Source organism: Nomascus leucogenys, chromosome 2 (assembly GCF_006542625.1).
Source record: "Nomascus leucogenys isolate Asia chromosome 2, Asia_NLE_v1, whole genome shotgun sequence".
Taxonomy (NCBI): Eukaryota; Metazoa; Chordata; class Mammalia; order Primates; family Hylobatidae; genus Nomascus; species Nomascus leucogenys.
In genome coordinates, this window is record NC_044382.1 from 148,087,484 (window position 1) to 148,104,267 (window position 16,784).

At 47.1% G+C, this 16,784-nt stretch overlaps 1 protein-coding gene across 1 annotated transcript in view; it reads left to right on the plus strand.

Annotated features, from left to right (window-relative positions):
- Positions 1–16,784, plus strand: part of PLCG2 (phospholipase C gamma 2) — a 169,901-nt gene that overhangs the window by 139,506 nt on the left and 13,611 nt on the right. Inside the window, exons 23-29 of the mRNA XM_030819355.1 lie at positions 877–943; positions 3,790–3,947; positions 6,734–6,836; positions 8,510–8,719; positions 10,109–10,254; positions 11,129–11,243; positions 12,227–12,394. Of these exons, the coding sequence (XP_030675215.1) occupies positions 877–943; positions 3,790–3,947; positions 6,734–6,836; positions 8,510–8,719; positions 10,109–10,254; positions 11,129–11,243; positions 12,227–12,394 (967 nt within the window). The remainder of the gene's footprint in view (positions 1–876; positions 944–3,789; positions 3,948–6,733; positions 6,837–8,509; positions 8,720–10,108; positions 10,255–11,128; positions 11,244–12,226; positions 12,395–16,784) is intronic.

Sequence of the window (16,784 nt, forward strand, 5' to 3'; positions counted from 1 at the left end):
TAATGAGGACTTTAAGATCCCGTTAGAGCCCCAGGTGTTTATTTTCTAAGGGAGGTAGGGCAATCTGGGAAGGCTTCCGGGAGGAAAGAGTATTTGACCCTTAAAAGTCAAGTTAGAGTTCAACAGCAAGAGACTGGCAGAAGGGAGTTCCAAGTGGGAGGTACAGTCTAAGCAAAGGTGTGGCAGTGGGAATGTGGTTGTGTTCCGTGTGCTTGGGCTGAGGCAGAGACTTGAAGCCCTTGCTGCGTCTGTACTGAGTTGCCCTTTCCTGTACATCAGCATTTGCCTGGTGCAGGGGGTGGGGGTTGGGGTGGTGCAGGCAATAAGTGGATGCCTGGTTCTACCACCTCTCCTAAGCCCAGGATATTCTTCATCTTAGCCAGACCCTGGGATGGTTCGAGTGTGCAACAGGAGGCAGAGCTGGAAAGGGTGATGGGGGCTCTGAAAGTCTTAAAAGCCAGGTCATAGAGCATGCGTGTTGCTTCCACAGGACATGGGGAGCCACAGAAGGTTCTTGAGCTGGGCTTTAGTAGGCAAAATAGTCTCATTTTCTAATAAGGTCAGATAAATGGTCTAGGATGTGTTTTGAAACCAGATCTGAGGAGGCTTTATGAAACCTGTTCTAGAATTCACAAGGCACATTTTTACGGATTGGAAAATGAAACTGCGAACCTCCCGGCACCCTCTCCCCGCCAGGTCCCTATCAGCCCCATGCTTCATTATTTAGCTCTCTCCCCATGGACATATCTGGTAATGAAAATGCATTTTAAACAGTTCCACAGGCAGTGTCTCTGCTAAACGGTGTGCTTTGGAAATGGGTTGTCTTTTTATTATTCCCGTTACAACTAACGTGAGTTATGTCTTGTTTCTTCACAGATTATTGAAGACAATCCCTTAGGGTCTCTTTGCAGAGGAATATTGGACCTCAATACCTATAACGTTGGTACGTGCACACATCATCTTAGCCTGGATTTCCACCCCATCCCCCATGGGCTGACCTCAGCCCCGCCCTACACAGGGAGGTGGCTGACACAGGGTCCTGTCTTGAATGCCAGCTCTTCGCCGGCTGAAGCTGAGTATTTAGGTCAGGCTGGTCAGTGAGTATGATGCTATGTCTGCTATTAATCTCTGCTAAAACTTAAGTGCTAAAACAGGGTCTGGTACATAAGTGGTAGATGGTGGTTAGCGGATATTACTACCAACATCACTCTTATTAGTTCAGGATCCACCTGTGTTTCCCATGCGTTGCGAAGGAAAGCTGAGCTGTCAGCCTGGCTGAAATGCAGCATGGAGTTGGGAGTCTCGGGTTCTAAGCCCAGCTCTGCCTCTCTGTCGCTAGGAGACCACAGGCCTTCCACTTCTCCTCTTTGAACCTCTGCTTCCTGGTTGCTCGGCTGGGGCCCAGGAAACCCAGCCCGCCCATGTTGACTGTGCTGCAAGGGGATGTGAAGGCGTGGCCCCGAGGCCAGGCTTGTCCAGTTGTGGCTGGGGTCTGATGTGCGCTGGGCTTCCTGGTTCTTGAGGCTGCCTGCTTTGAAGTGGGTGTGCTGCAACTCCCATGTGAAGGGACTCTGTAATAGGCCTCCTTGTTCTGGGCAGCCCATGACCCTCCCTGGGCAGCCATGGGCATGGTCCCCTAGGACTCAGGTGACAGCAGCCCCAGGAACTTCCTGCTTCTATTGCCAGTGCTCTGCTTTACACATTATTATCTTTTTGCGATAGAGTCTCGCCCTGTCCCCCAGGCTGGAGTGCAGTGGCATGATCTTGGCTCACTGCAACCTCTGCCTCCTGGATTCAAGTGATTCTCCTGCCTCGGCCTCCTCAGTAGCTGGGACTACAGGCATGTGCCACCCCATCTGGCTAATTTTTGTATTTTTAGTAGAGATAGGGTTTTGCCATGTTGGCCAGGCTGGTCTCAAACTGCTGACGTCAAGTGATCTGCCTGCCTTAGCCTCCCAAAGTGCTGGGATTACTGGCATGAGCCACCATGCCCAGCCTACTTTCCACATTTATTACCTGCTTCTTTTCCTTTATGATGATCCAGCACGATAGGTAGGAGAGGGATTCTTTGCTCCCACCACCAGATGAGAAAATCAAGGTCCTAAGTGAGCACCACACATGCTGAGGTCCTGTGGGTAGGGGGTGCGGGATCCCTGCGTCCACTTCTGATGCTCTTTATATCATCTTCCCCCATCCCTGGATTTGCAGAGCAGAGGCACATGGCTCAGTGGTTCTGAGTAGAAATCTTGGAGTCAGGTTTGAACTGAGCCTCAGTTTTACTATTAGCTGTATGACCTTCCACATGTTACCTTCTCTTAATGAGCCTCAGTTTTGCCTCCTGTAAAATGGGCCTAGCAAAAGCAGGGTGCCTGTAGTCTCAGCAACTCAGGAGGCTGAGGTGGGTGGATCCCTTGAGCCCCAAGAGTTTGAGACCAGCCTGGATAATGTAGCAAGACCTCAAAATCTTAAAAAAAAAATAAAATAAAGATGCAGTACATGTAATCTGCTTTGAATATTGCCTGGTATATAAGAGCTCAGAAATCGTAGCTACTAATATTATTTGGCAGATAAGCTTCCCTGTCATAAGCTTTTCTTCTCTGTAAGATCCTTTCTCTGTGTCTAGAGAACCCACGTCACATTTATCTCCTAGTTTCTAGTGACTCCTTGGTGTTTTTGGCTCATGGCTGCATTTTTCAGTCTCCACATTTCCTGCACATGGCTTTCTCCCTTGTGTCTGCATCTGTTTTTAAAGCCATTTAGTTGGGTGTGGTGGCTCATTCCTGTAATCCCAGCACTTTGGGAGGCCAAGGTGAGTGGATCGCTTGAGCTCAGGAGTTTGAGACCAGCCCTGGGCAACATGGCGAAACCCCTCTCTACAAAAAATACAAAAATTAGCCAGGCTTGGTGGTGTGCACCTGTGGTCTCACAGCTACTTGGGAGGCTGAGGTGGGAGGATCGCATGAGCTTGGAAGGTGGAGGCTGCAGTGAGCCAAGATCGCACCACTGTACTTCAGCCTGGGTGACAGAGTGCCACCCTGTCTCAAAAAAAAAAAAAAGCCATTTAAATTATTGATTCTTTATATATAAAAGATTATATGTAACAACATAGAAAATTATGCACAATATGCTAAGTGAAACAATCAGTTCATAAAATTTTATGTATGGTATGTAAACATTTTGTAAAAATGCCAGGTGGTTAGCTATATTTTAAATCTTTTTAAAATGAACGTGTATTGCTTTAGTAATTTGTAAAAAATATTTCTGATGAGTGCAGAAAGCATTTTCTAATTGGTCAAAAAGATATTCAGTGTTTCTTTTGATCAAGATGAACACAAGTCTATAACTAAACTGGACAAGAGGGTGTTTTTTTCAGGTTCTCTCATGCATTTTAATGTTTGTTTTTTTTTTCCTGCATCTCAAGTGTCCCTCTCCTTTTTCTTATAAGGATACTCATATTTGTTGGATGTTGGAATTGCCCTAAATCCAGGATGATCTTATTTTGAGATCCTTAACCTAAGTATATCTGCAGCGACCCTGTAAGGTCCCATTCACAGGTACTGGTGACCTGATACATCTTTTTGGAGGACACTACTGAATCCACGGCATCCCTTGAGCAGTCATGTGTGATGTGTAGTTACCCCGATGGAAAGTAGACGTCCCCATCAGTGCTAAGTGTGGTCATAGCAGTGGCGGTTGGTCCATGAGAGAAACGGCTCAGGCAGGGTGCAGTCTGGTCTTTGTGGCCCTCCAGTAGGCTGACTGGGACATTTCTTATTCTCTTCCCCCAAGTGAAAGCCCCTCAGGGAAAAAACCAGAAGCCCTTTGTCTTTATCCTGGAGCCCAAGAAGCAGGGCGATCCTCCGGTGGAGTTTGCCACAGACAGGGTGGAGGAGCTCTTTGAGTGGTTTCAGAGCATCCGAGAGATCACCTGGAAGATTGACACCAAGGTAGGCACGTGCTCACCCGGGTGCAGGTGGGCCCGGCATTCTGAGGGCTCTGGCGCTCAGTTGAGACTGTGGGTGGGTCCAGGCAGCTGGATGAGCAGGCCCAGGTGCTACTCAGAATTCAGGAAGGAGACCAAGTGGGTTCAGACAATTGGAGCACCTCTTGTTAGAGAGAAGCAGGGATAGTGGAGGTGCCCTGGGAAGGTGGGTCTGGTTGTCTGGTTCGAACCCTCAGAAGGCTGAGTGCCTGCAGCAACGCCCAATGATGATGTCTATGCTGCCCTACATATCTTACCAAGGAAGTTACTGCCTTCCTCATTTTGAATATTTTGTTTCTAAGTGTCTTATAAAGCAGTCTGGATCCTCCCCACAGAAAATGTTCACTGAGCTCACCTGCCTGGACTTGGAATGGGCCCTGGGAACACAGCAAATCCGCGAGACCTGGTTCTTTCCAGTGGAGGAACTTCCCCTCTAGATGGGAATGACCTTTGCAGGGCTGTCCTACCTGAAGTACTAGTCTCTGGCTGGAAGTGTTTTGGGAAGGTGTGAGCTTCTGGATAAGCACAGGAAGTCTGGAATTGGGCAGACTGGAGTTTGCATCCTGGCAGGGCTGGACCCTGGGCAAGTAACCACACTTCTCTGGGCCTCAGTTTCCTTGTCTGCAAAATGAGAAGTCAAATTCCTAATTCACAAGTACTTAATCACTGCCTTGTCATTATACCAGAGCGGCATGGGAAAGTGCCACCCTATCTTCGATGATGGAGTAAGGGCTGTCTGTTCTTGTGGTTGCAGAACTGGAAGGAAATTGTAGGGTTTCCCATGGACCCATTTGTTTCTAAGGTAGAACTTGACCCAAAGGGCTGATTAAAGCCTTCCTGGGGCCTCTTGTGCCCTGACTTCTGGCTAGAGTCAGTGAGTCTCTCCTCCAAGATAGTCACCCACCAGTGGCCAGGTCATTTTTTTCCCCATGGGAGGGCCTCACATCTTGGCCAGTCCCTGGTCACAAGAGGATCCTTGACTCACTCAACTCTTCTGCAGGGAAGTGTCCTCTTTAGGAGACTTGGCAGAGGGGACCGGTCCATGGGTGCCCTCGCTGGTGGGGCATCGTCTTTCTCTGACCCAGGAACTCCTGGGGGCCTTCCCTAGGGCTCCTAATTCTTCTCATGGCTTTTCACACCACCAGCCATGGGGGAGGAACCATGAGCTTGTAGCCAGCTGCGCTGTCCTTCTGGCTTTCCCAGTGAAGCCATCTCTTCTGCCCTCCAGTGTCTCTGATGCCACAGTACAGCTCTGAGGCTCAGGGGGGTGCCACGACCCTGAGGTTTATTTGAAAAATCTCCAAATAGTGCATTCCAGCTCTATTTTGCTTAATGTGGAAAAGTGTTATTTCCCTGGAAGGCTCTGTCTTTTCCCCTGCCTCACACCTCCTGTCCTGCGGCATGAAGGTTTCTGAAATGAAGCTGAGCTGTTCAAGGCTGCTGTTGGTGGCCTTTGGTCTACATTCCTCCCTAACTGGTTTTTATATTTACTGAGATTTCATGAGAATGATTTTTAAAGTCCTATTGTTACGTCTGAGGGGTAAAAAAAACTGGGACAGTAGAGTTGACAGAGTTCCCGCACTGGGCACAGCTACCCCTTTTGGGGAGCTCGTGTTGGGGAGCAAAGGAAGAAGGCCGCATCCCACTCATGGGAAACCAGCGGCGGATAAACTGTCTGTTCACTGTCAGGACCTCTGCCTGTCCCTAAGTGCCCGCATTGTTACACGGTCTGTAGCCACCTCGTTGATGGCAGAGGGCAGTCACAAAATCCTTCTAGTTAGTGGGTTTCCAGAGCTTCACCAACTGTATTGTGACTTCCCATTCTGAGATGGCCTGAGGGGTGACAGCTGCAGGCCTGGAGAGTAACTGTCATGCAGTTTTTTTTTTTTTTTTTTTTTTTTTTTTTTTTTTTTTTGAGACAGAGTCTCACTCTGTTGCCCAGGCTACTCAACTTCTCCATTAAATGGAGATAATTCTCCCTGTCAGGGTGTGGATTGACTTAGGTAATATCCATCAAGTGCTTAGCCTGTGACACCTAGAGCTAAGCACCCCCCAGTGACATTATCTAAATATTCTCTCAAGGTCCCCCCTTGGCCAATAAAAGTCTGATGATAGAATTTGGGGAGGCCCAACAGGGTTGCCTGCTTTGGGGTGAAGTGAGAAGCTCATCCTTACATGCAAGGAGTTAGATTTGACGGTGAGTCTTCTGAAGGGAGGATAAGTACCTCCTGAGTCCATGGCACATGGCCTGGGCACTGAGTAGTGGTCCCCTTGGACAGAGCCCTGATGGACAGTCAGAGCTGGGGAGTAGGTGTGCAGGTTTTGAGGGTGCAGGGGATAGTTATGACAAGGATGCTGGGGTCCACAGAGCCCACGAGGATTTGAAGAACTAGAATTTGAGACACTCTAACAGTGTGGCTTTAGGGGAGGGGACAGGAGGCAGAGTTAAGGACAGAGGGGTGGTGACAGAGAAGAGCCCCCTTCCATCCTGACCTCAGCTATATTTGAGGGCTGTGGCCAGGATTGAGCTGGACACCAAAACCTCGTGGAAACAGCTTCATCAAGAATTTTCACAGTAAGAGGAAGAAACGAGAGGGGCAGGGTTGACTTCAGGAAAGGAACACATTCAACCATATTAAAGATCCGAGTGTGCAAGAAAGCAAAGTGGGGATGGAGGAGGAAAAATGCAGGGCGAGCTGGGAAGATGGGGTTTCTCAGGGGCAGGCACTAAACACGGTGAACTCCAAACAGGAGAACAACATGAAGTACTGGGAGAAGAACCAGTCCATCGCCATCGAGCTCTCTGACCTGGTTGTCTACTGCAAACCAACCAGCAAAACCAAGGACAACTTAGGTAACACCTTTCCCAAGAATCTGCCCTATAACTGCAATGAAAACTTACTTCCTTTTGAATCTGATATTTTCAGAGGGGGCAGAGTGAGTGCATTCTCCTGTTCTTAACTGTCCCGGTAGATGGCCCCACCTTGGGTTTGTCCTCCGAGTGAGGGAGCTGGTGGAAGCAGCTTTTTTGGTGTATTAGTCCATTTTCATGCTGCTGATACACACATACCCAAGACTGAGTAATTTATAAGGAAAAAGAGGTTTAATGGACTCACAGTTCCACGTGGCTGAGGAGGCCTCACAATTATGGCAGAAGGTGAAAGGCACGTTTTCTATGGCAGCAGAGGAGAGAGAATGAGAACCCAGTGAAAGGGGAAACCCTTATAAAACCATCAGATCTTGTGAGACTTATTCAGTACAACAACAGTACAGGGGAAACCACCCCCATGATTCAATTATCTCCCACCGGGTCCCTCCCAGAACACGTGGGAATGATGGGAGCTACAATTCAACGTGAGATTTGGGTGGGGACACAGCCAAACCATATCACCCACTTAAGTGGGTGGATTTAGTTCTTATTGCCATTACCACAAACTTGGTGGCTGAAAACAACATTTATTCTTGCACAGTCCTGGAGGCCAGAGTCTGAAGTCAGTATCGTAAGGTCAACATCAGGGTGTCAGCAGGGCTGTGCTCTCTCCAGAGGGGAAACCCATTCCCTTCTTCCAGTTTCTGGGGGCTGCTGGCATTCCTTGGCCTTCTGGTCTTCTGCTTCCCTGTTATAAGGACTCTTGTGATGCATTAGTTCCACCTTGATATTCCAGGATACGCCTCCCATTTCAAGCTCCTTAATCACACCTGCAAAGTCTGTTCTGCCATATAAAGTGACATGCATAGGCTCCAGATATTAGGGCCTGGACATCTTTGGGGGCCATTAAAAAAAAAAGGACCTTCTACCAAATTCTCCAGATAGCAAGCTTTTTGAAGATGCTGTACGTATTTTTTTCTTTGGGTGTTTTGAGCTGCTTCCATATCTTTCATCTTAGAACAGAAGACCAGCCAGACAGTAGTAGACCCCTCAGTTAACTTACTGGGAGGCCAGTCCCTAGGAACCTCTACCTTCAGGGACTTAGCAGGCTCAAGCATGTTGACTGCCTGGCTATCCCACCACAGCTGGATGGGAGGGAGCAAATATGAGGCCTGTCCCCTTCCCTCTCCTCCTATTCTCCCTTCCCTGCACACACACCCACATCGCAACTCTACCTGTGGGCAGTGGCAGGTGATTTTCAGTTTGTTCATCTTGTGTCTGTGGTCTCTCTGGATCTTCCCCTCCCAAGATCTTCTCTTACCTAAAACGATGCCCATTCTCCCTCTTCTATAACTGTACCACTTTTGTGTTTTCTTGTTCAAGGATGGTGATAGTTTAAAAAAAAAAAAAGTAAATTACAATAATTCTAGACTAAAAGGTGGTGGGAAAACTAGGCCCCTTTTTAATACTTGGAACCCCCAGAGGGCAAGACCCCACAGTGATACCAATTGGGACAATATCATCAGAACCCCTTGAATGTCAAAGAGGGAGATTCCTGGTTTCCTTTTATAATCTGAGCATCCAGCTATTGCAGCAAACATTAAGAAAATGCACAGATGAGACACAGAAGTACTGATGACCTTTTTCTCTGTGTGCAGAAAATCCTGACTTCCGAGAAATTCGCTCCTTTGTGGAGACAAAGGCTGACAGCATCATCAGACAGAAGCCCGTCGACCTCCTGAAGTACAATCAAAAGGGCCTGACTCGTGTCTACCCAAAGGGACAAAGAGTTGACTCTTCAAACTACGACCCCTTCCGCCTCTGGCTGTGCGGTTCTCAGATGGTGGCACTCAATTTCCAGACACCAGGTAAAGGCCGACTGAAGGTAGTCCCTTCCCTGCAAGGTGGTGGTGGCAATCACTCCAGGCCGAGTCACCTTGGGTCAGCGATGCCATGTGGTGTCCAAGAACGAGTGATTTGTCCGAGGGACTGCACGGTTCAGCAGAGTAATGGTTAGTATGAGGTCCAGCAGCTGAATGGAGGGATGAGAGGACCGGAGGGTGCTTGGCTTAGGCAGGCTTCGTGATTGTAAGTGACCGAGGCTGAGTTAGTCTGGCTTAGGAGAAAAAGAAAATGCATTAGTGTATGTAATTAAAGCATCTTTGGAGCTCTCTTCTCCAGGCCTGTTGCTGTGTGAGGGCTTTCTGCTCAGACTTTCTTCCAGAGACATTTACGTGCTGGCATAACTAACATACACAAACTTCTGGACACAAAGTGGTCGCATAAATCATGGGGCTTTGTGCTTTTGTTGTTGTTATTTAAAACCTCTTTCGGGGGATCTATTCATCAGTAGCCTCCTTTACATTCTTTTTATAGCCGCATCGGATTCCATAGAATGGAACAATCATTTATTTAACAAGTCCCCGTGGTGGCACATGTAGGTATTCCCCATTATTTGCTGTCACAGACAGCACTGCCTTCTGTACCCTGGCGTGAGTGTCATTCCACAGATGTAGGAACATGTCTATGGGACAGAATTCTCAGACAGGCAGGGTGGGTCAAACAGCACTTGCTTTTGATCAACTTTGCCCTGAAGAAAACCACTGAAGACATGCCTGCAGGTGTGCCTGAGCTAAGCCACGCTACCAAACTGCCCTCCATAGAGATCGTGGGCAGGGATGGAAATAGGTGGAGGTTGGAGTACGCTCTTTTGGTATAACTTCACTGAGTTTTGTTGAACTTTTTGCCGTTTGCACAACTGAGAGTTGAAAACTGATACATCGTCGTCCACTAGAGCTTCTTCTTGTAAGGGACATTAACCAGTTTTTCCCTTATTTAGGGAGCAATGGCATTTTCTTTTCTGCAAACTATTTGTGCGTCTTACCCGATGTATCTACTGCAGTAGGTGTTTATAGCATAGATGTATCAAAAGTAAGAGGTTAAAAATTTATATTCACATATTTGTCATTTGAATTAAAATAGCCTATGCAATTTATTGCTACATAGACACTTTTAGCAAGTTTGAATGTTTTCTTTTATGATTCGGGATTTGGTGACATACTTGGAAAGGTGTTCCCCAGTCTGGGAGTTTGTTGTCTAGAAACCCTGTATTTTCTTGGAGTGAGACACCTATTTGAACAGGTGCCTCACATTAATTTGGGGAAAAGGTGTAATTCATTCCCCACCTAGGAACTCCTGGCCTAGGAGGCCAGCATGCTCATGCCTGACTTACAGCAGGTCTTCACTTTCCTTCCCAGATAAGTACATGCAGATGAATCACGCGTTGTTTTCTCTCAATGGGCGCACGGGCTACGTTCTGCAGCCTGAGAGCATGAGGACAGAGAAATATGACCCGATGCCACCTGAGTCCCAGAGGAAGATCCTGATGACGCTGACGGTCAAGGTAAAGCCAGCCCTGCCTTCCTGCCAGGGGAGCCAGCTGCCCTCCCTGGGGGCTGGGCCGATGCTGTCTTGAGAGCAGGGAACCCGTGTCTGGGGAGGCTTGTTGTCTTGTTTAAACGATTCCCATTCAGGCAGTGTTTGAGGATTGATCTTTCTTACAGTACACTCCAGGGTCGTTCTGGGAGAAGAAGGAAGGGAGGGGAAACGTCCTCAAACCCACTTGACCTTGTCCTCTGTGGGGGTGTGAGGTATGACCCTATCTTTCTGGGATCCTGGTGAGGTCACCTCTGGCCGGAAAGAGAAAGAAAACATGGGAAACAGCCATTTGGTCTTAATGGAGAAGTTTTTTCCGATTCCAGGGCTTTGTAAAATTCATCTGACTTTCAGAGAAAGTGTTGTTACTTTGTAAGAATTTTTGAAAAGTAGAGAAATGAATTGCGTTTCTCGTAAGATTAAGAGCGGGCGGATGGTAGGGGGAAGCAGCATACGTAAACACAGGCCTTTAAATACACAGCAGTTACCAAAAGAATGCCACGCTGTTCCTCAGCCTTTCCTGGGGGTGTGGAAATGCAGTGATTAAGCTCTGCCTTGAATAGAGGCGCCTACTTGGGCATGGATGTGTGCATTCATGAGCTCAGGTGAGTTTTACCTGTTGAGTCAGGTGGCATATGGGGCCGAGACCCAGGCTGATGCTGAGGAACTGTGGGATCTGCCACAGTCCACCTTCATCCACTGCAGAAGGTTGCTCCAGCTTCTCCAGTGAATCTGGGAAAATTAGGGCTGGCATTGAACTCATCCAGTGTCACTCTAGAACACAGCTGCAATCTGTTGAGGACCCCACGGGGGTTCCAATGCTTCCCCCTTTGGTGTCCCAGGTTCTCGGTGCTCGCCATCTCCCCAAACTTGGACGAAGTATTGCCTGTCCCTTTGTAGAGGTGGAGATCTGTGGAGCCGAGTATGACAACAACAAGTTCAAGACGACGGTTGTGAGTAAGTCAGTCGCAGTCAGTCGCCTTGGCCCCTCTGCTTTTAAACGTGCGGCCAGTGAATCCTTTGTGGGAGTGCTCTTCATGGGGGATTTTGCTATGCTCTTTAGTTGTCCCAGGATTTTCTTTCCTTCCTCTTGCCTACGTGGCTCAGCTTGAGGAGGGGATACATACAAAAGGCCACTTTCTGAAATCCTTAGACTTTCCCCAGTGCTGTTTGCCTGCGTGTAACTCAAGTCTGGAATCCTAGGTGAGGCTTTGACACTAGGTTGCTCCTCTCTGTGCAACAGCCCAATCTTATTAATCTCCTGAGTCAAAGGCCAAGAGGCAGAGACACAGAGAGGGGAGTGAACCTACATGGCTGACCTGACCCAGAGGATCAGCCTAACCTGGGGGATCTTAGCCCCTAGAGGGCAGGAGGGACAAGAGGAATGCTTGCTCTTCCAGGGAAAGCCAGGAGGGAACCGTGAATGGTGGGCCTTCTAAGGCACAGGATCCTTGCCCCTGGTAAAAAGTAGCCCAGTGAACAACTCAGATGCTGGCCAAGTAAACTGGCATTTATGGAGAGTGGCAGGATTGCTGCTTGCCTGCTCTGTGAGGCTGGGCTCTCCCCTGCCAGCTGTAGAACCCCCTGCTGGTGGGATGTGTCTCCCAGGCTCTCTTCTCCCCTTTTTCTTTTCCAAAATCCACCTTCCTGCTCTGCAAACACCTCCCCCCTTCCCTTCTCCCTGATCCTGGGGCGGGGAGATGGGAGGTGGTGTCCTTCCTCTGCTCACCAAGGGACCAGCCTGCAACAGCAGCTTCCAGGATTGCTCAAGCTGGGGTTGGGGAGTGAAGATGATTATTCAGATTTTCTTAGATCTTGGCATAGATGCATATTTATTTACATGGTTGCTAAGGGGATTCACAGCTGAAGGATGCAGAGATTGTCTTACCAGAAGGGGGCAGCTCCAACGTGGCCTCTAATGAGCTTTGATCTCCTTCCAGATGATAATGGCCTCAGCCCTATCTGGGCTCCAACACAGGAGAAGGTGACGTTTGAAATTTATGACCCAAACCTGGCATTTCTGCGCTTCGTGGTTTACGAAGAAGACATGTTCAGCGATCCCAACTTTCTTGCCCATGCCACTTACCCCATTAAAGCAATCAAATCAGGTAAGAGGCATTTTAATTAAGATGTTCAATTTGGGCTGGCATTGTACTTTGGTTTGGCTGCTGGCTTCAAAAAGAAAGAAAAATCATTTTTCCTGGTTTGGATGGAATCACTGTAAAACTGATTGGGTGGCTTGGAGAGCTGGTGCACATACAGCCTGTCGTGTGGCCCACAAGTGGGAGGGAAGTGGCTGACGGGAGGCTATGCCCCTGGAAGTGGGATGTTTACAAGCAAAATTGGATTGTTTGTTAGTGGATTGTCAACCTGGCAGTGCAGTTTGATTTCATTTTGAAATATTACACGCGGTTTGCTTCTCCCTAGCCAGGGCTAAGTCTGGTTTGATCTCCCTCCTGCTCTCTGGCTGGCAGTGTGACAGGGTGGCAAGGGAGAGACCTTTGGCATCTTGGGGGGGAGTTACAATCTCGAGAGTCCAACTCCCCAAACCCTTCAGAATTCACCTTCTTCTTCTATAAAATTGGGTGGGTTAATATACTTCTTTGAATTGTTACAGTTTTCTTCCCTGCTGAAGAAAACACAAGACCCCTTCATGGTATAAGAAGGGTCATTTTGTATTTTTCTGCAACCAAGCCAAGCTGGGTCATACGACCAGCTCTTAAGAACCCTTTTGAACCCCAGATGACTGAGCCCATCCTACACGGCTGAGATAGACACCTCCAGGTGAGGGGATTTGGGACCCTGCTGCTTCTAGAGCAAGTCATTTACAAAAACAAAAAAACTGGCTCTCCTTAGCTTCTATGTAGTTTCTCTAGTTTACTTTCCCACTGGATTTTAGGTACAATGTTTGACGAATAGGCCTTTGCTGGATGTTGAATTTTCCTTCTTCCTCTTCCTTTAGTATTTCTGATTCATGGTGCATGAGATCATAGATTCTTCTGGATTCCTCAAGAGGTCACTGTTCCCTTGTTTTCTGAGGATCATTTTTCAAGATGACTGTCATTTTAGTAACTTACATAAAAATACAGTCTTTTGATGTTGTTTGGAAACCTGGGGCTCAATGAAGAGCTGAATTGGGTCTTTTTTGTTTTCAGACATTCCCTCAACTTCCACCTTTCTTTGTATAATATCATAAACCTGACCATTTCTGCTACTGGGCAGGAGCCCAATTTCTGAGGCATGCTAGAAAATCCAGGTGCTCGCCGGGCACGGTGGCTCACTCCTGTAATCCCAGCTACTTGGGAGGCTGAGGTTGCACCACTGCATTCCAGCCTGGGTGACAGCGCAAGACTCAAAAGAAAATGCAGGTTCCTGGACCCACCACAGGGTGCTGAGTCAGCCCAGGGTGGGGCCAAGGAATCTGCATCTTTAGGCAGCTCCCCAGATGATCCTTGGATGGCACTGTGACAAAACCAAACTGTGTCAAGGCTGCCTATCTTACCATTGAGGAAATGAATTCCTTAGTAAGTTAATAGATGAAACAAGACTTTGGGAAAATGTTTAAACTTTCTGATTTTTTTTTAGCATTCTAGAAATGTTCATTTTCATGAACATTGCTACTCTAGCAATAATAATGAGTATTCATTTTTAAGAGGCCTGATATTTGGCAACCCTTCTGGGTTAACTCACCCACACTGTAAACTATTTTTTTTTTTTTTTGATGGAGTCTTGCTTTGTCTCTCAGGCTGGAGTGCAGTGGGTGACCTTGGCTCACTGTAACCTCTGCCTAAGCCTCCTCGGTAGCCGGGACTGCAGGTGCACACTACCACATCTGGCTAATTTTTGTATTTTTAGTAGAGATGGGGTTTATGCTATGTTGGTCTGAAAAAAAGTGATTGATGGGATTAAAGGTGTGAGCCACTGTGCCTGACCTATAAACTACTTTAAACCCAGCATTGATCAGGGCTGTGATTCCTTAATTTGCTTCTTTTAGATTAGTCTAATAAGGCTTAGGAATGACATCAGTTCTTCTGGTGCAGGAAGTGTAGCTTCTGGTACACCTTTATGTTCCTAGCCTTGATGCTGTAACAGATTTCTTTTTATGGTAACTGCCTGCCAGTTCCTCTACTGGACTCATCCAGCAGAGAGGGGCAGCTGTGCTGAAACCCCTTGGTTACCCCGACGTCCTGTTGAAGGATGAGGGCCATGAGCCTCATAACCCCTCCCAGTGCCTTGCAGAGATGTCAGAGTTGATGATGAAACCTCCTTACCTTAATGGGCATCAAAGTGTGTCAATTCATCTGCAGAATGCAATGACTTAGCTTGGAGATTTAGAAAAAACAAAGGTCAAAACCTCAAGGGAGATTAAAAATGTGACCTCGTCCTCCCCCGACTGTGAGATACTCGCAGCAGGGACCTTTCCTCACTTCTTTCTACCTCCTAGCAGTGCCTGGCACATCCATATTCATGGGAGGAATGAAATAGAATGAACAGGAGGCATTGAGGGTCTTCCAAACTGAAAAAATAAACTTCACCCATTGTCATTAGAGATGCACTTAAGCTTTTAAACCAGCTGGAGCACAGGAAGGAAAGCAGCAGCGTTTATTGTGTTAGGTACCTTAAACTCTTTCTCTTTTACTTCTCACAGTAATCCCGTGAAAGGGGTTTTATCTTTGGTTTTAAAATTCTGAGCACTTCGAGGCCTAGAGACTATGACTTAACGTGCTCAAGGTCACACACCTGTAGGACCGGAGCTGAGATTCAAACCCAGGAATGTCTGATTTCAAGCCCTGTGTTCCCCTCTGCAGGCTGCCCTCTCACTGGGCGCTCAAAGCCAGAGCATTGATCTTACTTTAAAAGGTGTCCGTATTTCCCTTTCCCCAGTGAAATGACTAGAGACAAGAAGAAGAAAAACAATTCTGTTTTTTTTTTTTTTTTTTAAACAAGGAGGGCTGCCCAGTGCATGAAAATGGGACTTGGGCAGTGAGAGAAGGTACACAGAGCTGGAGACACCTGGTGATGGGGGCAGAGCTCATGTCTCCGATTTAAGAGGCACATGCCTAGTGTCAGATAGTACTGTCTGGCCTGGAATGAGTGCAGGGGCTACCTGATAGCCTCTGGGAACACCATAGAGCAAACAGTCATTCCAGTTCATTCTAACAGTCAATCAGCAGCTAGACTGTATTAGTCCATTCTCACACTGCCATAAAGACATACCTGAGACTGGGTAATTTATAAAGAAAAGAGGTTTGATTGGCTCACAGTTCTGCAGGCTATACAGGCTTTTGTTTCTGGGGAGGCCTCAGGAAATTTACAATCCTGGTAGAAGGGGAAACAAGCACATATTTACATGGCCAGCAGGAGGAAAAGAGAGCGAGTGAAGGCGGAGGTACTACACACTTTTAAACAACCCCATCTCGTGAGAACTCACTATCATGAGAACAGCAAGTGGAAAGTCCACACCCATTATCCAGTCACCTCCCGCCAGGCCCCAGCTCCAACAGTGGGGATCATAATTCAACATGAGATTTGGGTGGGGACACAGAGCCAAACCATAACATAGACTTATTCCCCACTGTCCACAGATTAGCTCATTAGAGATGCAGAATCTCAGGCCTCACCCCAGACTTCCCAAGTCAGAATCTGCGTTTTAACAAGATTCACAGATGATTCACATTTGCATTAATGTTGGCATATCACTGGCCTAGACTGCAAGAATTCTGAGAGTCTCTATCAAGGCAAAAAACAAACTAGCAACAAAAATCACCTTGTAGCAGTAGGGAGAAATAGGTCAGAAAACTTCTTTACAGCAGTATGTTCAATGAGAGCAATGTCCCCAAAACCCTACCAGGAAATGAGTGGGTATAAAACATTCAGGTTTTATACCCCCTCAAACTGTCACTCAAGTATAAAATCAAAGGATGGATGCTCTCAAACATGTACAGCTCAGGAATTCTGTGTCCCGTGGGCTCATTTTGAAGAGAACAAAAGAGGACAAATTTAGCCAATGAAGGCATCCACAGAGTTCAGTAAGATGATGAGCATCCAGCCATTAAAAAATATAAATGTGTACATTTCCTTATGTATAAAATTGTGTATCAGAAGAGGAACACTGTAAACTAATACTGAGCTCTGAGTGGTGAGATGCATGCTGGGGAAAGTATATTGATGTCTTTGTCACACTTTGAATTGCATACATAAATAAGATGGATTGACGGGTGGATAAATACATGACAAAACAAGTACAGTCGGCCCTCTGGATCTGTGGACTCAACCAACCAAGCTTGGGTTGAAAATACTTTTGAAAACATTATGTATAGAACATATACAGACTTTACAGTATAACAATTATTTACACTGTATTTATATTGTCTTGGGTATTAAAGTCATCTAGAGATAATTTAAAGGATATGGGAGGATGTGCATAGGTTATATGCAAATACTACACCACTGAATTAATTAATTATTTGGAGACAGGGTCTTCCCTCTGTCACTGAG